Source organism: Mastigoproctus giganteus, chromosome 2 (assembly GCF_048544385.1).
Source record: "Mastigoproctus giganteus isolate SK-2022 chromosome 2, ASM4854438v1, whole genome shotgun sequence".
Classification (NCBI taxonomy): domain Eukaryota; kingdom Metazoa; phylum Arthropoda; class Arachnida; order Uropygi; family Thelyphonidae; genus Mastigoproctus; species Mastigoproctus giganteus.
In genome coordinates, this window is record NC_143576.1 from 4052608 (window position 1) to 4074954 (window position 22347).

At 38.1% G+C, this 22347-nt stretch overlaps 1 protein-coding gene across 1 annotated transcript in view; it reads left to right on the forward strand.

The window, feature by feature from the left end:
- The window catches only part of vib (phosphatidylinositol transfer protein vib), a 214773-nt gene that overhangs the window by 113554 nt on the left and 78872 nt on the right, over window positions 1-22347 (forward strand). Inside the window, exons 4-5 of the mRNA XM_090390339.1 lie at window positions 833-924; window positions 13184-13191. Coding sequence (XP_090246465.1) covers window positions 833-924; window positions 13184-13191 — 100 coding nt within the window. The remainder of the gene's footprint in view (window positions 1-832; window positions 925-13183; window positions 13192-22347) is intronic.

The following is a 22347-nucleotide window of genomic DNA, read 5'->3' on the forward strand; positions in this document are numbered from 1 at the left end:
TCACCCAATAATTTATATGCATCCCATGCACTTTTCTTCTCTGCCACAAGTTTCATCAGTTCATCTGACATCCATTTACAGTCAGTATGAGAAGCCTAGTAGCTTTTGTAATTAATTCCGTGAATGTTTCCCATTTAGAATTTGCTGTTTGTAACATCATCAGTTGGTCCCACTGTATAGAATTTAAAAACTGTCTGAGACCACTGTAGTCACCTTTATGAAAGCACAATCTCTTGCTTTACCCTTAATGGTGGTTACATCTTCAAGTAAATCCCAAATCAATAGTCTGTGATCACTGCCACCTAGTGGTTCAGTCATCTAATAAATCGACAAGCTAAAAACCACAATTTAAAAACCTTAACTTTCAAGGTCTGTGTTCTGACCATTTAGCCACTTTGGAAGTTTGTTTGTTGTTTGTTATTTGGTTTTTAGGAGCATTAGCAACTAAGGCTGTATTGCTGCAGGGATAATGCAGTGGTCATTCTCTGACCTTTCCGCATCCTCCGTATTTGGTGGTCACAGGCTTGAACCCCGGTCTAATCAAGAAGTGTGTGCTACGCACTGCTGCCCCTGCCCACTTTGGAAGTGTAAACCTTCCATTCTTATAGGAATAGTATAATATAATATAGACTTCACAAAATGCCATTCTTGATGCCATGCATTAAGAATGGCATTTTGATAGATATCATCACTGACTTGCCTGTATTAAATTTTAAGATTCAGAGAAATAAAAATTATCAAGTGTGAGGGCAATATCTAGTTAAACTCTGTTTTTATTAAATTAAGGTTATTGTAATATAAATAACAAATAGGCTTTGTATTTTCCTTTTAGCAAAGTACCAGCTTTCATTCGTTTACTTGCACCAAAAGGATCTCTTGAAATACATGAAGAAGCCTGGAATGCATATCCGTACTGTAAAACAGGTGAATCAAATTTTGTCTGATTATTGCAAGATAAAACTTAAGCTCACTGAATAAGTGTTTCAATATGTACAGATTGTTTATACTCATTCCTTCAGGTTTGTGTGTATTCATACACACACCTGAAGAAATGAGTAAAAATCTGTGATCATATTTACATCTCATAAGTTCCACAGTGGATTTCTGATAATAAATGAAATTCACTTAGTTTTTCAAAATTTTTATAATTTTAAATAAAACGATAAATAATAATAATAAAGATTATTTTTAATATAAACAGCAATATTTAAATTCTTGAATAACACTAATATACGTAATTAAAAAATATACATGTTAATGGTGTCTTATCAAAGACTCAAATGAATAAAATCTGAAAATGTTTGTTTCATGTCCATGTGTTTATACTGCCATGCTATCACACACACATAATACATTAGAAAAGTTGATTTAAGGGTAGCATTGTCAGTTGTGTCAGTATTGCTACCAGGCATGTGCATCTGTTATTCTGTTTTTTTTTTTTTTTTTTTTGTGATTTTGAGTTTAATTTCACTGTGAAAATGTCAAAAGAGCTGCAGATATTCCTATGAGTAACAGTGAAAAAAAGAAAAAGGAAGTATTTCTCATTATTGATAGCACAGAAAGTGAAGTTATTGCAGAAGCTTGATTGTGGTACAGCTGTGCAGCACTTACTGAAGAATATGGTGTGGGAATTACCACTGTATATGACTTAAAGACACAGAAAGACAAGTTGTGGTTTTGCACAGAGTGATAACAATAAACTAGTGAAAAATAAGAAAACATTGCATACAGCAAAAAATGAAGATCTTTACAGTGTTCTGAAAAAGTGGATTCAATATCACACCATAATGACTGGGCTGCTGGTCATGAAACAAGCTAGAATATACCATGAAGAACATTGAAGGTGAGTGTGAATATTCAGAAGGTTGGTTGCAGAATAAGAAGCATCATAGTTTAAAATTTCTGAAAAAATGTGCGTGAAAAAAAAAGGCTCCGCTGATCATGAAGCAGCTGAAAATTACATTGATGAATTTTCCAAAATAATATCTGATGAAAACCTTGGTCCTGAACAAATTTACAATGCTGATGAAACATCTCTGTACTTGCACTAAATTTCTAGAAAGACATTAACAACAGCTGATGAGAAAACACTAACAGGTGATAAGGATGCTAAGGATAGGTTGACTGTTCTTGTGTATCAGTGCTGCAGGCAAACACAACTTAAAGTTGCCAGTGATTGGAAAAAGCAATTGCACACACATTTGAAAGGTGTGTGCAATTTATCTGTGCATTATTATGCCAACATGAAAGCATGGGTAACCAGAGAAATAATTTTCTGACTAGTTCAATAACCACTTGCACCACCAGTAATGAGCTCATTGCAGGCAAGCTGGACTGGAAGAAAATTGTAAAATTTTGCTCCTGGAACTGCTCTGCACATCCCTTTGCTGAACTTCTTGTGAAAACTAATGTTTTCCGCATTTACTTTCCCACCAATGTGGCATCTTTAATGCAATCTTGTGACCAAGGAATTTTGTTCCATGAAGAGCCAATAAAGGCTTTTTTTTTTTTTTTTTTTTTTTTTTTAATGTATGCTTTATGCAGTCAACAGAGGCATAGGAATCCAAGGTCTTCTTGAAAGATCAACATTAACAAATGTTGGCCCAGACGTTGGTCTACAGTGATGTTTGATGAAGATGAACCTGCAGATGAAGACTTTTTAGGATTTAGTGTCACTAAGGAAAAGAAGATTATATCAAACCTTCTTACTTACACCAAATGTTTATCATCTGGAAGCTGGGCTGGCACTAGTGTTTGTGGTACCTGAGGCAGAACCTTGTAATGTCACCTGATTCATATTGTATCTTAACACACACATATATGCAGTAGTGCACTATGGATATGTCTGGAAGTGTAAATAAGTTGCAGGAAGTTGACATCAAAGAAGTGCTGAACATTGACAATAATGCGCCTATTGTGCATTTATTGAGTGATGGGAAAATTGCTGAAATTATGTTAAATCAAGATAAGTGTGAGAATAGTAATGATGATGACATTGTGGACACAGGTGAAAAAAATCCCCATAGATGATATGGTGCAAATGTGTGATCAGTTAATTATGGACCTTGAATAACGTGCATTTATCAGTGAGCAAGAGATTATAGCAGTTTCTTCAATTGAAGAGACTTACTTAGACAGAAACCAATGTTAATGAGATAGATGACACTGGAAGAAGTCTTTAAAAAGGTAGTCTCTCATAGTGTTTCTGTTTCGCTTGTAAACCCTGTTCCTGGCCCATCCTCAGTTGTCTGACTCCACAACGATGGCATCCTCTTCTCCAAGTTCCTCAGGCCAGATGTAATGTACCTTTACTGCATGTGTATGTACAGTTATTTAACTTAGTTTGTATATGTTTAAAGTTTTATGTAATGTTTTTTCTTACAAATAAATTGTACTATAATAATTATGGTCTACATTTATTCCACTGTTTTATTTACCAAATTATTACTGCATACATAAACTGTAATACTATTTATAGTCTTTATTTATCCATTCAGTGGGAATCTAGAGGTGAGTTAAACTCTGGCAGTGAGCTGGATGATTTTGTAATAACTGAGAGGAAAGTGGAGGAGAAATTGTTGAAGATAAACGTAAAAAAGGCACCCGGGGTGTACGGGATCTATCCATTTATATTAAAGGAGGCAGCAAAGGAGGTAAGCAAACCCTTACTTATTATGAGAGCTTCTTTGGACTCAGGGGAGGTACCCATAGACTGGAGATGTGCAAATGTGATCCCAATTCACAAAGGAGGATCAAAGGGCAACACAAGTAACTCAAAGAGGTAACTACCATCAGGAGTAAAGGGAAGGGTTTTTGCTTTTGTAAAGGTGACTACAGTGGTTGAGACAGTATATAAATTCTATACAGTGGGACCACCTGATGATGTTACCAACAGCAAATTCAAAATGAGAAGCATTCAAAAAATTTATCTTGGAAGCTACTAGGCTTTACATACCAACTAAGAAATATTGTTTTAGAAATATTGTGTTTAACTTCTGTTCCAGGAAAATTAATGGAGGCACTGGTTAAAGAAGCACTGCAGGATCATCTAGATGAGACTTCAGTTATAGCTCAGACACAGCATGGTTTTGTTAAGGGAAAGTCTTTCGTGACCAATTTGATTTGGATACTATGATGTTGTCACAAAGGAACTGGATGCAGGGAATAACTTTGATATCATATATTTGGATCTTAGAAAGGCTTTTGATACTGTTGCACATGGAAGACTGCTGCACATATTGGAGCAGTGTGGCATTGGAGGCAAATTGCTGCTATGGATAAAGGGGTGGTTGAGGGGGAGAAGACAGAGAGTGGTAATCAATGGACACTGCTCATCGTGGACTAATGTTATTAGTGGAGTCCCTCAGGGTTCAGTATTGGGTCCATTGTTGTTTTCTGTATTTATAAATGATATTGATGATGGTATATCAAGTTTAATGTCCAAGTTTGCAGACGATATGAAGGTTGGCAGGGTTGTTCAGGACACTAATGACAGTACGCTGCTGCAACAGGATCTAGAAAAGTTGAGCAGATGGGCTGAGATGTGGCAAATGAAGTTTAACATTGACAAATGTAAAGTACTACCTATGGGAAGCAGCAACCCCAGAGCAACGTATCAACTCTGTGGTACTACACTGGCAGTGGCAGAGAATGAAAAGGACCTGGGGGTAATTGTACAGGCAGATATGAAGTTCTCTGAGCAGTGCAGACGGTCTGCAAGAGTAGCTCATGGTGTCTTGTCAATGATATACAGGAATGTTTCTAGCAGGGATAAGGTGATTATTCCCTTGTATAAGGCAATGGTCAGGCCACACCTTGAGTAATGTATACAGGTCTGGAGGCCTCATTTTAAGAATGATGTAGAGCTGTTGGAACGAGTACAGAGGAGGGCAACAAGATTAGTGAATGGAACAAAGGGTTGCTCTTACGAAGAAAGGCTGAAATTTTGCAAATTACAGTGTCTGGAGACTAGGCACCTGCGAGGTGATCTGATTGAGGTGTATAAAGCTTTGAATGGTTTGAGCATGCTCAATGCTGATGGAATTCTTCCTCTTGCTCAGAATAATCATTTGAGAGGGCATAAATTCAAATTGCGGAAAGACAGATCTAGGATAGATGTGCAAAAGTTTGCCATTAGCCAGCATGTGGTTGGTTGGTGGAACAGACTTCCATTCTTTGTTGTGGAAGTTGATAGCCTAAATAAATTTAAGGCTGAGCTGGATAGGTACTCGGAACGAATGGAGGGGTGAAATAGAAGCATGTGTTTTTTTGGCTGATGCTGCACAGGCTTGCTTTCTTGCATCATATGCCTCTACTAATGCTAATGCTAACAAGCCCAAAGTCCTGAAGTCGCTTTTTGAATGACCCATGTCCTGTCAGAAGAAAGGTAGCATGTAAATTAGGGAAGAAGCAGCCAAGTCTTTGTTTTTAGAGGTAGGAGACACTAGGTAGAAATAGCTTGGTAGTACTGCCTTTGGTGTAATCATCCCAATGGATTTGCCAGAGGGAAACAAGTTCGTGCTAAGTACGTCGGAGTTCTTGTTTCGGATCTGCATCGACAATAGTTTTTATTCCCAGGAATTCAGTTTCTTTGTTCTTTCTGATGGCATGTGAAAGCACTGTGAAGGCCACTTGGAGGTCAAGGGAGATACTACCTGTTAATACTTGTAGTGCTGCTGTTGGGGTCGTTCTACAAGCCCGAGTCATTTTTAATAACATCAACCATTGTATCTGCAGAATAACATTCCTAGTGCTGATGATGGACAATCGATGGATCCATGCAGCAGCGCCGTATGTTACGAACGGTACAAAAACAGCCGAATAAAGAAAGTGGAGTGCAGGTCTCTTAAGACCACAGTCTTTGCAGATGAAGCGAGCAAGCATATTGATATAATTTTTGGCCTTCTCTTTCATGGACTTTAGATGTGGCATAAAAGTTTTGTGATCATCTAGGATGACGCTTAAATATTTGAATGAACGTTGATTCTTGAGTGCATATCCTTTATAACAAATGGTTGGTGGGCTGTTGATGTCAAGATGGCCTTTGAGAAGCAGAGTTCTGCTTTTATCTGTAGAGATTTCCAGCTTATTCTCTTCGGCCCAAACCAACAGGGCATTCAAGATGAGTTGGCTCTGGTCTTAATAGCTGCATGAGTAGGGCCCTCAACAACGATAACCAGGTCATCTGCATATGAGAGCTGTGTGGTGTGGGGGATGTCCTTCAGGAGCCATTCCAGAATCATATTCCAAACAGCTGGCCTCAGAACAGAGCCTTGCCGGCAGCCTCTGGTGAGTTTGCGGGTGATACTAGTGAAATTTTGTTTTCATTGTAACTTTTCTGTTATAGAAGTAATCTGTAAGACATATGAAGATGTTGAGGGAGCAGCCAGATATTCTGGCTTCCCACAAGATCCCTGGCCACCAGATGGTGTCAAAAGCTCCCTTAAAATCTATAAAAATCGCCAGTACGTAACGTGCATCGGAATTATCTGCTAGTTGAGTGGTTTTCAATAGTGCATCAATAGTTGAGCACCCCTGCTTGAAGCCAAACTGGAGTGTAGAGGTGAGTCCTTTGGTTTCATAGACAGACTGAAGACGGATGAGAAGTAACCTCTCAAATACTTTTCCTGATATTGGCAATAGAGCAATTGGACGGTATACTTTGGCTGCACCAGTGGGATGATTTGGATCCTTGGGTAAAAGCCTGAGGGTGGTGTGTTTGCAACGTGTAGGAAAGGAGCCTTCATTAAGACACGTGCTGAACAGTTGTACTAGAACATCGGGTGCAACAGACCAAAGGTGCTTCATGGACTCCTCCTCGATGAGGTCCAGTCCGGGAGCTTTTCCATTTTTGTTTTTATTTATGGCTAATGCAACTTCCTCTTCTGTGAAGGGTTCTTCTATGGCTGAGGGCAAGTAGCCCTGATTCTCAGTGATGACGTTTCTGTGTACTTCAGTGTCATTATCAGGATTGTCTTGGTAGATTATCCCATCTAGAATCTTGTTCATTGTCTCTTCCCAGGAAAGCGTCTCCGAGGAGCCCTCAGAACGGATAGAATTTATGATATTTGTGGACCCAACTTTGTTCCTTATGATCTTGTGAACCAAACCCCACAGGTTTTTATTGCCTTCTGTCTCCACCAGGGCATGCCAAGAACTTTGTTTGGCATGATGGTTGGTTGGTGGAACAGACTTCCATCCCTTGTAGTGGAGGTTGATAGCCTAAATAAGTTTAAGGCTCAGCTGGACAGGTATTTTGAACGAACAGAGGGGTGAAGTGGAAGTGGGTTTTTTTTTTTTTTTTTTTGGCTGATGCTGCATAAGCTTGCTTTCTTGCATCAAATGCCTCTACTAATGGTAATGATAAATTTTGTTCGTGTATTCTCTCCGGATTGCATTGTATCTTTCCTTGTACTGTGCTACTGTTTACAGTGGATGTGTTCTTTTTCTTTGTAACTCTTTCCTTGCACGCCGGAGAGAGGAGCGGAGATCTGCTAATTCTTCTGACCACCAAGGAACTGATTTTGGATTTTGGGTACATTTTTTTCATCGAGCCACGTGATGCTTTATGAAGTAAGTCTTGCAGGAAATTAGTTTTCTGGTAGCTATTCATGGTTCGAAAGCGCTCAGCTGAATGTTGAAGAGCTCTCGGATAATGTTCTCAAAGATATCCCATTTGGCAGTTCTAGTGGAGAATCTGATAGTATCGTGAATGTACATCAAACGAGTGGAGGTACTGTTTTCACTGTTATATGTTATTAGCCGATGATCATTGGTGGTGGCAGTGTCGTGTACTTGCCAGTGACTTAGCCTGTTGACAAAAGAGGGAGTTAATAGTGTGATATCCAGGTCCCAGATGAATCCACCTTTTCAATTACTGCTTCTTCAATGATTATATCCCTTTCTGTGGCATACTTGTTCATCATTACTTTTGTTTTAGCCATATTCATCTTTAGTCTGAAATCCTTACTAATTCTGCATAACTGATTAAGAGTTTTCTCCAATTCTTTGGGATCATGGTTTATGATCACAATGTCATCTGCAAATCATAAATGGTTTAGGTACTCTCCATTCACATTGACTCCTTTCTGCGACCAGGCTAATCTTTTGAAAGCTTCCTCAAGGGCAGCAATAAATAATTTTGGAGATATTGTGTCTTCTTGTCGAACTCCTTTCTCGATTTTAAATTTGCTACTGTCTTTGTCTAGTCTAATAAAGGAGATAGCGTATGATTTTCTTCAAAATCATAATATATAGGGTATCTGTGCTTTGTCTTTCCAGTTCCCGAAACATTGCCTTATGCTGTTTGGAGTCAAATGCCTTTTCATAATCCACAAATGCCAGGCATAATGATGTTTTATATTCATTTACTTTCTCTATTAGCTGTGATATGATCCAAAGTTGAGGATCCATAGTTGTGAATCCGTGGAAACTATGGATCACCCGTGAACGTGCCATAGTTGAGAATCCTGTCCTAAAGTCAGCTTGCTCTTTTGGTTGATTCTCATCAAGTATTCCTTTTAATCTGTTCGTAATGACCCTTGTGAACAACTTGTAGATGTGGGATGACAAGCTAATTGGTCTATAATTTCCAATTTTTGATTTATCTCCTTTCTCAGCAGGAAAACTATGATTGCATTATTCCACTCCTTAGGTGTCACACCTTTTCTAATGCATTTTGTGAAGAGTCTTGCCAGTTTCTGTGTCATGTCTCTTCCTCCCAATTTTAACAACTCTACAGTAACTTCATCTTCCCTGAGGACTCTGATTCTTCATTTTCTTCAACGCATGTTCTACCTCATCAGGAAGGATACAGGGTATGTTGTATGTGCTACTAATTTGTGATCCATCTTCCACACTGCTGGCATCATTTCCTCGCTCCTTGTATAATTCTCTATAGTAGTCTTCTGCTATTTGAATTATGCCTTCTGCTATTTATAAATACACCATCACTATTCTTCAGTTTCAGTATCATTTGTCTTTCTGTATTACTGCTCATAGTTGCTGATATAAGTCCTTTGTTTTCCCTTAATGCTTGTTCCACTTTTCTTGTACTAAATCTTATGTCTTTTCCGAGTCTCTTTCTAATGGCTTTGTATAACTCAGTATACTCAATTTTCACCTTATCAGTGTTTTACTTGCTCTTCATTTTTTGTCTTCGGTTTATCATGACAAATGTTTCTTGACTAATTTTTTCTTCTTTGGATTTCTTTTTACCTATAGGTTTCTTGGGTTTTATCACTTTCAGAAAGTTGTAGTACTCCTTGTCGATATCTTGGTCCGGAACAATCTGCAGAAGCTCAAATTTCTTCTTAAGTTCCAGTATATACTGCGTTTTCTCCTCTTCTGTTATCTCAAAGACTTTCATGTTATTTACTTCAGTCAGTTTTTCCCTTTCTTTTCTTACATCTATATCAAGTGTGCATCTTACCATTCTGTGATCACTTCCAACATTTACCTTGTTCAGGATGGTAAAATCATTCCCGATATACCTTCTGTTAGTGAGGATGAAGTTGATATCATTAGTTGTTAATCCATTTGTGCTCTTCCATGTCCACTTTCTGTTCATCCTTTTCTTGAAAAAAGTGTTCATTACTGACATTCCTTGAGATTCTGCAAATTCCATGTCTTTCACCAATTCCAAAATTTCCTATAATTCCCCTTTCTGTGCTGTTTTGTCCCCTTCCAACCTTAGCATCGAAGTCCCCCACAATGATAGTGTGGCGAGTTTTCTGTTCATCTAGAAGACTCAATTTTGGTGTATATCGGAAAGGTCAAGACACGTTCATGCGAATTCTAACACATTGTCGCGGGCTTGCGAACAAATACATACAAGTTGGGTGACACCCCCCCCCCACAGACACACAACATACTACCACAGAATACATCAGCTAGTTCACGAACATCCCCTCACCCAGTATTCAACGAACCGACATATCAACAGATTACAAATCTTTCATCGTGTACACTATTGCAGGACCAGATTTCACTTTTATCTAAAGGACTAAATTATAATTTACTACCTCGAAAACTACCTAAAAAACAATGCGTAATTGATATTGAATTTGGACTTTGTAATATTCCAGAAAAAGATTTATTTATTCAACAAGTTAACCAAGTAGTGAATAACATAAAAGAAACGGGACTTCCTAAATTGAATACACATGACAGTTCAGCTTTACGAGAACTTCAGGGAAATAAGGACATTATTATACAGAGGGCAGATAAAGGAGATACAGTTGGAATACTAGATAAACCTGATTATATTAATAAGTTAGATTCAGTTGTTTCAGATACCTCCACTTATCTTGAAGTAGACCCGGCACTGTTTACCAATTTGGTCAATCAATACAATAAAACGTTAACCCCGTATCGAAAACACGACTACATTACTATGGCCCAGTTAAAGAAATTGAAGACCAGAACATACAATATTCCTGCACTTTTCGGTCAGGTAAAATTACACAAGACTGGATTTCCTATTTGACCTATTGTTTCTTACAGGAACTCGGCATTTTCATCCTTAGCCACACATGTATATAGCATTATAAAACCCTTTAGACAGGTAATACAATTTGGGATTAAGAACTACGATACATTATTTAATAATTTTAAAGACTGTAGACTTGGCGACAATGACAATTTATTCTCACTAGATGTTACCTCGTTATATACGAATGTAAACGTTGAATACACATTAGATATTATTTTGGATATGTTAAATAAAAACTCGACACCAATTAATTATACGAAGCTACCTATTAAGGAAATTTTTTACTTAATTAAACTGTTAGTTGAGGCCAACTATATCACCTTTTGAGACAAGGTGTACAAACAAATTTTTGGATTGCCAATGGGTTTGAGCCTGAGCGGCTTAATGTCAGAAATCTATCTCTCAACGATTGAGCATATACATTTGACACCTTTTCGATCCCGTATCACATACTATGGGAGGTATTTAGATGATGTTCTAGTTATTACTGATAGTAGTACTATCCAAGACATTTTACATTCGTTTAATAATATTCATTCTAGACTCAAATTTACATTGGAAATGGAGGATACGGATACAAAGTCATTAAAACTTTCTAAATTTCACGCTTACTCGGGACTCGAATAAAATCCAATTTATCATCTATCGAAAACCTACAAACACTGGTATGCTTCTACATTATAATAGCTATCACCAGTTCACCTACAAAAGATCGATTATCTTTAATCAATTTCTAAATGCCTATAAATATTCAACAACGGAATCTGCTTTGGGCTCAGAAATACAAATATTAACTAACAAGTTCTGAAACAGGGGTTATCCCCTTGCCATAATAAACCGAATTAGGGTATAGGATACAAAATACTACACCAACCAACAATAGTAATATCAAAAAATACTTTATTTCTGTCCCATATGTTGAACAGTGGCACAAACAGCTTATAGAGTCTTTAAAGATACCGAATTTAAAACTGTGGCCAGGCCAATACGGAAATTACACACTATACTGAACAATCGCTCGGTTCTTTCCGCGTTCGCAACACAAATTAATGATCTGGTATACAACATTTCTTGCAGTGATTGCGACTCGTCTTACCAAGGTTTGACACGATTTTCTCTGAATATTCGTGTAAATCAACATGAAGCCTCAGTTCGTGCTTCTTGTTCAGCAGCGTCAGAATTAGCCTTTCGTGCCATTAATGAAAAACGTACTTTTTTATTTAATGAGGCCAAAATACTTAATGTTCAATGTAATTATATGCGACTATTAATTGCAGAAACCGTAGAAATTAAATTACACGAGAATTCTGTTAATGTTTGGCAGCCATATTTGATCTCTGATGCGTGGACCTGCATGCGCAAAGACAAATAATCACTATTTAAGTTTCAGGTTCAACCCTATTCGGTAATTTTCATTCCTGTGATTACGACATACGGTCGAAAAGCATTGTAGGAAGGAAAATCGTTTTGAATATTTTCGTTAGATTCTTTTTAATTTTTAATTGCGTTAAATTGATTTTGAATTGTGTTAAATTGATGTGAATTGTGTTAAATTGGATTTTAATTATTTATTTTTTACTCTAATGTAAGTTTTCAATCAATTTTTTTCGTTTTAATTTCTGGAGAGTATCATACGGAAGTGTTCTACGTTGAGGTAAATTCCTCTTATTATTTTACAAATATTAATATCAACATAGAACGTATTGAGTATTACAGCTCTAATTCATACTATCTAATTGGTGTACAACAGATATCCACTTGATAAACTTATAAGTGATTAATTTCTTTTTTTTGTTTCAGCTAAACCGATAATATGTAGGTACTATACAGAAATATTATTTTTTTCTCTCTAATATTTCTTTTGTTTTTTTAATCTATCTTTTTATCAAATTATTGAGAATTTAAAAAAATAAACAGGAGGTAGATTTAACTCAACACTGATATAGTGAGTAATGGTTATAATGTCGGTCCATTGATGCTCGTTATAACCAAGTTCTACTGTATGTGTTTTGATCCTTGGGAAGCTTTTAAGGCCATTTATCCATAAGCCTCTAACAGATGGTGGGCATCTGTAGTGTTTGGGGAGAAGCAAACGTTATCCAAAAACAAGTTTTATCAGTCTAAAATGTCAAAATGGTGCCACAAATGACATCTATATGTTAACCAAAGTCATAGCACCCACAGACTATACCTTGTTTTGTAAGAAGTTGTTTATTTTCCTTCATAATTTTTGAAGATAAAACCTGCTTCTAAAATTCTTGTTACAGTGACTGATATAAGAAAAAAGGATAATGCACTGCAACAGCAAAACAAAAAAAACCCTTCATTTTTGCTAGTAGAAATACAAGGCTTGAGTAAGATAGGTCAGTAATTGTGAAGGTAATTTGCTAAGTTGATGTTGACTAAACAAGAAACTTTGTATTAAAAAATGGTCTTTTTCATTAAATTTATATTTAATGAATTATGTATTTTCTCTCTATGAGACAGAATAAGGTTCTTATTTCATTTTCTTATTACCAAATCTAATGAATCACTTAAGTTTAGATGATGATTAAGCTAAAATTGTTTTTCTGTTGATTTAAAATATCTTTTTTAAAGATTTAAATGCTTTGTTTTCTCTATCTAACTTATTTTACTTTTACTCATTTTGCTGCTGCTGCTGCTGATGATGATGATATGGGATTTCAACAGTAATTACGGTAAGAGAATAGTTCTGTATTAATGGTTGTATTATTAATATTTAACTTACTACTTTGTAATATATATTTTCTTAATGCAGTTTTATCAGTATTAAATTTTAATATTTTAACCGTATATTTTTACAACCAAGGTCAAGTGAAAAAAATTGAAATAAGTTGAATGAGATGAACACTTCCATCCTTGTTACTGTTATAGCCTGCAAAATAGTATTTTTAACATGGTCCTAATTCTTCCACTCAAAGCCAACTTTATTGTTTTTTCTGGGTTTATGTTTAAATAGTTATTTAAAAGTTGCCATCACCCTGACAGCTGTTTTGATGCCACTGCCATCTACTTAAAGTGTATGGACATAAAAAAAAAAATCATGAACTAGCAAAACACTGAAGGTAAAGCATCTTTATGAGAGTTGCCATTTGTTACTTGAAATTTGCAGTCACAGAAATTAAAGGCGAGTAAACAGCAGGCTAAGTGAAAATGATAAAAATACTCAGAGCATATGGAACCGTTCCATCCCCTTATTTTACTTGTAGCTTCTTATTCACTGAGTGTAAAACCAGTTGTCTTGATATTGCACAATTTCAAATAAAATGGCACAAATCCCCAAAGGAGAAGTGTCTGCCTCTGTTTGCTTAACTTTAATTTTTGAATTTGCAAATTTGTAACTGCAAAAATTTGAGTAGCAGGTGGCATCTCTCTTAAAGTTCTCCATCTTATCAACTGTTTTACCATTGATACTGTCTACTGTACCTGCTCTAATGATACAGCATTACTACAACTGTAAAGATGATGATACCTTTTAAATAAATTGCAAAATATTTCTCTTTTGGGGGACTGTTTATTTTAAAATAGTATTGATACTTCAGAAAGTCACTGGAAAGGTAATATTGGTACCAAATGGAAGTACTTAGACCAGCACATTGTTTTGGAAATGTGTCATGTGCCTCCTAGAGGCAGATCCTGTAGATACCAGAATTAGTATCTCCCACCCCACTACTAATCCACCCATTACCACTAAATGTTTTTGCTAATTATGTAAAAGCATTTTATGCTATGCCTTATAATAATAAAAAAATAAAAATAAATAAATAAAATTTCCCCCTCAGAAGGGTGTTTGATTCTTAGAATCCACAATCTCTCAGAGCAACAACAACTACCTAAGGGAACTTGTGTATAGAAGCATTATCATAAAGTTAGTTACCCTATGTAAATTTCCTTCTTTTCTGTTCCTTTAGAATCCCCCATCTTAAATTGTAAATGGCAGCATTACTTCCATATCACAAAAAAAGGGGGAAAAAAGTGACAGCTGTGAAAATAAATAAATAAAAATCAGGAAAAATAAACCAAGGAATATATTTTCTAGGGTAGAGGATTAACCCACATATGCTCGTTTATAAAAATTGGAAAAATGATTCATTTATGTGGAAAACGATGGCTGTGACCTTTCTGATAAAATGTTGTCCTGAATTTGGTAAAACTCCAGAGAGCATTCCCCATTACAAAATGGTGTCAAGAAGAAGAGGAGAAAGCAGTGACGTACAGTTTGTAACTTCGCCCACTCACTGTGTTCGCTCTCTTCTCGACTGCACATGATGGATGTCATGTGACATAACAGTATGTCAGAGCTGAAAAAGAAACTGCAAAACGGCAATTTTTTGGGAACTGCAAGTAACAGAAATGCATGTTATTCGGGCAAGACAAAATGTCACATAACATAACAATATCTCACAGCTAAGAAAGATTAACATAGATCTTTCTTAGCTGTGAGAAAAAAAGATTTTAAATAGAAAGGGTGCAAGAATATTTGCTGATGCTATCGAGGCAGTGTTAGGTGGGTCGGAAAACTACTAGCTTGGGGGGGGGAGACAAAGACCAATAGATTGACAGTAGCCACTGGCAGAGTTGAAAGAGATTCTTGCACTGCTTCTATTAGAATGAGCAGAAGCCTGAAAAACAAGATGCAGGATATTTCAGAGACTGCTGGGAGCCATTGCGGTACAAGTAAACACATGGGTTGTGTTAGGGTAGCTAAGAATAGAAACAGGTGCAGGTATACTTGCGTGTACACCAATGCTAGGAGTTTAGTAAATAAATTTGATGAATTTGAGGTATTGCTCAAAACATCAAAGGCAGATATTGTTGGGATATCAGAGACGTGGTGTCACACAGATATAAGGGATACAGAACTGCAATTTGGGGAGTACAACGTCTACAGAAAGGATAGACAGGATAGGAAGGGGGGAGGGGTTATGCTATTAGTTAAGAAACACATAAAAACCAAGGAAGTGAAGCCAGTCGACATCGCCGGACAGTGCAGTGTTGAGTCAGTTTGGTGTGACATAAGCATTGGGAGATCAAAATTGAGAGTAGGAGTGTGCTATAGGCCTAATGACTCTGATGAGTATAATAAGAAACTGTACAGGGAAATAGAGTGGGCCAGTAAATCAGAGAGTCTTATAATGGGAGATTTTAATTTCCCAGATATTGACTGGAATTTGGGGGCTGGTCACTCACACACTAGCAGAGCTTTTGTGGATTTATATGATGATTGTTTTCTACATCAGCATGTTCGGGAGGCAACTAGAGGGAGTAATACTCTTGATTTGATTATCAGCAGTGATTCTTCATGCATTAAGAATCTGCAGATAAATGAATCACTACGTGGCAGTGATCACAGTGTGCCGAAGTGGGATTTACTCAAAGAGGTAACTACCATTAGGTGTAAAGGGAAGGGTTATTGCTTCCGTAAAGGCGACTACGATGGACTGAGACTGTATTTAAATTCTATACAGTGGGACCAACTGATGATGTTACCAACAGAAAATTCAAAATGGGAAGCATTCAAAGAACTTATCTTGGAAGCTACTAAGCTTTACATACCAACTAAGAAATATTGTTCAAGGTTTAGGCCAAAATGGATGTCAGATGAACTAATGAGCCATATGGCAGAGAAGAAAAATGCATGGGATACTTACAAATTAACACATGACACAGAAGCCTATGATAGATACAAGTTGATATGCAACCAAGTTACAAAGGAGGATAGGCAGGCGAAGGCAGATTACGAGAAATCCCTGGCAAGGGATGCAAAGAAAAACACCAAAGAGTTCGTTACTTAGGTAAACTCTAGAAGGAAGGGGATGAATCAGATTGGTCCACTTGATATTGATGGGTCAACTGTTATGATCCTGCTCAGGTAGCTAACAAACTAAATGAATATTTTGCATCCACATTCACACATGAGGAGTTATTCAGCGAGGGGAATGCCAGAGGTGTATTCAACTCTAGCAGTAAGCTACAGAATCTTGAAATAACTGGGAGTAAAGTGGAGGAGAAACTGTTGAAGATAAACACAAGAAAGGCACCCGGGGTGGATGGGATCTATCCAGTTATATTAAAGGAGGCAGCAAAGGAAGTAAGCAAACCCTTAGCCATAATTATGAGAGCTTCCTTGGACTCAGGGGAGGTACCCATAGACTGGAAATGTGCAAATGTGACCCCAATTCACAAAGGAGGATCAAAGGCTGACACAAGTAATTATAGACCTGTGAGCTTAACTTCTGTTCCAGGAAAATTAATGGAGGCACTGGTTAAAGAAGCACTGCAGGATAATTTAGACAAGATTTCAATTATAGCTCGGACACAGCATGGTTTTGTTAAGGGGAAGTCTTGCCTGACCAATTTGATTGGATACTATGATGCAGTCACAAAAGAACTGGATGCAGGGAATAGCTTTGATATTATATACTTGGATCTTAGAAAGGCTTTTGATACTGTTGCACATGGAAGACTGCTACACAAATTGGAGCAGTGTGACATTGGAGGCAAATTGCTGCTATGGATAAAGGGGTGGCTGAGGGGAAAAGACAGAGAGTGATAATCAATGGACACTGCTCATCATGGACTAATGTTATTAGTGGATTCCCTCAGGGCTCAATGTTGGGTCCATTATTGTTTTCTGTATTTATAAATGATATTGATGATGGTATATCAAGCTTAATGTCCAAGTTTGCAGACGATACAAAGGTTGGCAGGGTTGTCAAGGACACTACTGACACTATGCTGCTGCAACAGGATCTGGAAAGGTTGAGCAGATGGGCTGAGAGGTGGCAAATGAAGTTTAACATTGACAAATGTAAAGTACTACACATGGGAAACAGCAACCCCAGAGCAACGTATCAACTCTGTGGTACTACACTGACAGTGGTAGAGAATGAAAGGGACTTGGGGGTGGTTGTGCAGGCAGATATGAAGTTCTCTGAGCAGTGCAGACGGGCTGCAAGAGTAGCTCATGGAGTATTGTCAGTGATATACAGGAATTTTTCCAGCAGGGATAAGGTGGTGATTATTCCCTTGTATAAGGCAATGGTCAGGCCACACCTAGAGTACTGTATACAGGTCTGGAGGCCTCATTTCAAGAAGGATGTAGAGCTGCTGGAATGAGTACAGAGAAGGGCAACAAGATTAGTGAATGGAACAAAGGGGTGCTCTTACGAAGAAAGGCTTAAGTTTTGCAAATTACAGTGTCTGGAGACTAGGCACCAGTGAGGTGATCTGATAGAGGTGTATAAAGCCTTGAATGGTTTGAGCATGCTCAATGCTGATGGGATTCTTCCTCTAGCTCAGAAAAATCACCTGAGAGGGCATAAATTCAAATTGAGGAAAGACAGATGTAGGATAGACGTGCGGAAATTTGCCTTTAGCCAGCGGGTGGTTGGTTTGGTGGAACAGACTTCCATCCCTTGTAGTGGAGGTTGATAGCCTAAATAAGTTTAAGGCTCAGCTGGACAGGTATTTTGAACGAACAGAGGGGTAAAGTGGAAGTGGGTTTTTGTTTTTGTTTTTTTTTTTTTGGCTGATGCTGCATAAGCTTGCTTTCTTGCATCAAATGCCTCTACTAATGCTAATGCTAACATGAAAACAGCAATTTTTTTTTGAGAACAAGAAACAAAAAGTAAATCCACGTTTGGCCAACAACCGGGTTTTGCTTGAATACATCCCTAAGTCATGTAAAAACCTATTCTTTTTTCACTAAACACAAATAAAAGTCGATTAAAAACATGAGCCCTCTTATAATTGTTTTTTTTTACCTTCTAATTACAACTATTTTCTCAGTTCATGTCCTTCATGCAACCTTCTTTTTGTCACATATCCAAGCTTCACTACACGACTTCCACTTGCATTTAACGATACGATGTTGAAACAAAAATTAACACCACATGCAATTTATTGAAGATGTCAGCCATGAAGGATTTAAGAAAAGTAGTGAATAGAGTAAATTTCCAAATAAGACTTCATTTTTTGAAACATTTTTCAGGAGAAATTCAAATGCTAGCAATGAGGTTTGTAAAGAACAGTGCAGAAATTTATATCTGAAATTTAAAAGATGATAGCTCTAATAATGTTTTCAACAGAGATATACAGCTTTTTTGCTTGATAAAGCAAGCTTTTTACCGAATATTTTAAGTAAGGCGAGTGTATGATGTGCATTTACATTTTAAAATATAGTGTTATATAGTTCTGTAGATAAATTTTTGTAATTTTTCTACAGAATTATATATGATAATGTATAACTCCATAACACAGCTTTTCAGTATTCCGAGAACTATTTACAGTGGGTAGTGAAATCTCTTCAATAAGAATTGATAAAAAAAAAAAACCCTATGTATCATCTTGTACTCTCAGTTCCTGTGGCTTCCCTGAAAACTTAGTTGACACTACTGAATGAAAACTGATGGGATCTATGTATCACTATGAGTGCCCTCTGGTCCCTTTCTTTCAATTTCTGTAATAGCGCCATGATGTTTTCATTTTGTAATTACATCAGCTACCACTGATCAGGGTTATTGCAGTATTTCTTAAATGCTGCAAACAGACTGATTTCTGATATGGTATTTTGTTGAAAATTGCTAAGCTCCATCTCATATTTCATCTATCTGCTAACTTCTTAGCATGAATGCAGCTGTTTTATGCCTATTCGTGACATGTGGATGGCTGGAATGGTTAAACTCATTCCTGCCATCCAAATGGTTTTACCAAAATCCTAGAGGTGTTTGGGTACTTTTTATGATATATTGCATATATGTTTATAGTAGTGCTCCTGGATAGTAGTGCTCCTGGATAGTGAATAAAAATCAGTGTTAAAACAGTTAGTGAAACCAAAGGGATACAAGATTCGGATAGCGCATCAAGCGGTGAGTTAAATGAGACCTAATTTGTAACTGCCAGACAAAAATTCGCGCTTCTGCGAACATTTAAAAAATTCCGTTCGAAAAAATTTGCTTGGCCTATACTTAACATGGAAACCGGAAATCAGCCAACAACAGAATTTTGACTGGCAGTTTATAATTTTGAGGCGGCCTTACTCCCACAAGCTGGTGGCGACTAAGTGCCTTTAAATTTTGGAACACTGGGAGGCTGATAGTGATGATGGGGACACCTTTATTTAATTGTAGTATCAATAGCCGGCCTTAAAAGATGAAAATTTTGGCTATGCCTACTCACGTAGAAAAATAGAATCAACAACGGTGGCCATACTGCCTTCTTCCCGGCTGCCCTAACAAAGGAACTGGCGGGAACCACTAAGATAGCCACGGTGACGTCACGGGCTGGGGTTAACTCCGTCACCCCAAGACTCCCCGCCCAGTTGCCAAGACAACAGCTACACAACATGGCTGCCCCCATTGAAGGTCGCCATCTTGCCTAACGACGAACCTTCGCAACAGAACCTGCCCCTATCACAGCATCGGGACCTGACAATTGGCCTATATTTAAGTATGAATGAACAATACTATTAGGAACTCAGCAACTGTCAATGCAATCCCAAGAATAAACACCTAACATTTACCGCTTACGCAGTAGATAACATACATGTACACTGAGGTGCCACAAAAATAGTGCAAAGTGAAATTTTCATCCCCAAAGAACAAATGATGGTACAAAGAACCTTAATATGTGCCATAAGTTCCCTACCACAGGATCAACTGGCCTAGTCCATCCAACACAGTAGTAGTGCTGTCCGGGCCATTTTGGGCTTTACACCGATTGAGTTTCATCCAGGAAGAACCTGGTAAAATTAGTGTAAACCACAAACAACATAACTTTGCACCCAATTGATCTAGAGGGACCAAACTAAAAATACACACATAAACAGAGAGGCTCTTTTGAAGGCTGCCAGTCACGCCCCCTAGCGGTATAATTCTTTTACCCAAAACTACTCTTCTTATAAATTACTCCCACTCCTAAACTAAATCTATCCCATGGAGGAATTGGAATCGAAATCCTCATCCCACATAACTATGCCTTGTAACCTCACCCTGTACAAGGATATCTTAGAGCCATATCAAAAATTGGATAAAGAGCTCCGAGCACCAAACACGGATCTTAAGGAGAACTCTCCTTTCAGGGGTGATCCCAAAGACAGAATCCTGGTCGAGGAATCTGATGACTCCTTCTCTAGCCCCACACGCACTGTCTGCTCTAAATTTAACTGGATCTATGAGCTTAGAACCAAACTAAGAGAAATACTCAAACTGAACTCATCCTCACTTTCTTACGCAAGTGCCTCTGCCATAGAAGATATCTTCGACACCCTGGAACACAAGGTCCTGGACCTCAGCGACCGACTCAGTGAAAAACCTACTCCCTCAGTGACACCACCCCAACCACCACAGCAAAGAACATACGCTACAGTGGCTACACCTGCCAAACCAACGAATGCACCAGCAGAAACCCAGCACGTTGTGATCATCAGGCCAAAAGAAAACTCAGACCTGAAAAATAGTGAGGAAATAAGAAAAGAAGTCATAAACAAACTGAAAGATGACTTCAGAAACATCAAAATTAAGTCGGTGAGAAGAGCCAGGGACAAGGGTCTCATAATCGAAGCTGCCACGGCATCGGACCTAGATTCCCTAAAGAAAAGCAAAAAATTCTCGGACCTGAAACTGAAGCTCGAAACCCCTAAGAAGCTAAATCCCAACCTAGTGATATATGACATACAAATGGATACCAGCGAGGAGGAATTCCTCCTGGATCTCTACCACAAGAATCTGTCAAACCTTGATATAGACTACGACACCTTCCTCACCCAAACAAAACTCCGCTTTAAAATGAAGGCACGCACAAAAGGCTGCCTACACTGGGTGCTGGAGGTCTCAGGGCTTATAAGGAAACACATCATAGAGGCAAACAAGGTATTTCTGGGCTGGTCAGCCCATGGTGTCAAAGATTTTACAGTAGTTTCCAGATGCTTCAGATGCCTAGGCTATGGACACAGTTCCAAGACCTGCAAATCCTCTGTAAATACCTGTGGGCACTGCGGTTCCCAGGGCCACCTTGTTACTGATTGCCCTAAGAAGGACTCCCCCCCATCCTGCCCTAACTGCAGAATACGGAAAAAGGATACCCAACACTCATATAAAGACCCTGGTTGCCCTGAATTCCAACGTGCCCAGGAGCAAACTAAGTTAAGGACAAATTATGAATAATACACAAATAATCAAGACAAATCCTAATGACTGTATTAATGTACTGCAACTAAACTGCCAGAGAGCACGCAACGTCATGAATGATCTCTCTAGAACCATATCTGAACAAAAAATCACTATCCTGGTACTACAAGAGCCCCACTCGGTCAGGGGCACCCTAAAAGGCCTCCCATTCGGCGCCAAAATTGTCTCATCATATCCCTCTACCACTGATATCGGCGGCAACGCAGTGACCAGGGTCTGGGCGGCCCTGGTTGTCATGGACCCACTGATTACAGTCACCAAACTGAACGAACTATGTACAGATTTCTCCGCATGTGCCTGCCTGGAGGGCTCTTTTGGCCAAGTATATATGGCCTCCATATATATGAGATGCAGTCAGAATTCTCAGCCAATTGAACCCTACCTAAATTACATAGAACAACTACTCTTCCGACTCCATAACCTCCCAATCTTAATCATGACGGATGCAAACGCAGCCTCCACACTGTGGAACAGCCCCACATCCAACCCGAAGGGAGATCTTCTAGAGGAGTGCATTATTAAAAATAACCTGACAGTCCACAACACAAGGGGGCATCCTCCTACCTTTGTCAGCTCAACTGGGCAGTCATACATCGACATCACGCTCTCCAATAGATCCTTTTCGCTGAATCTCTCTAACTGGAA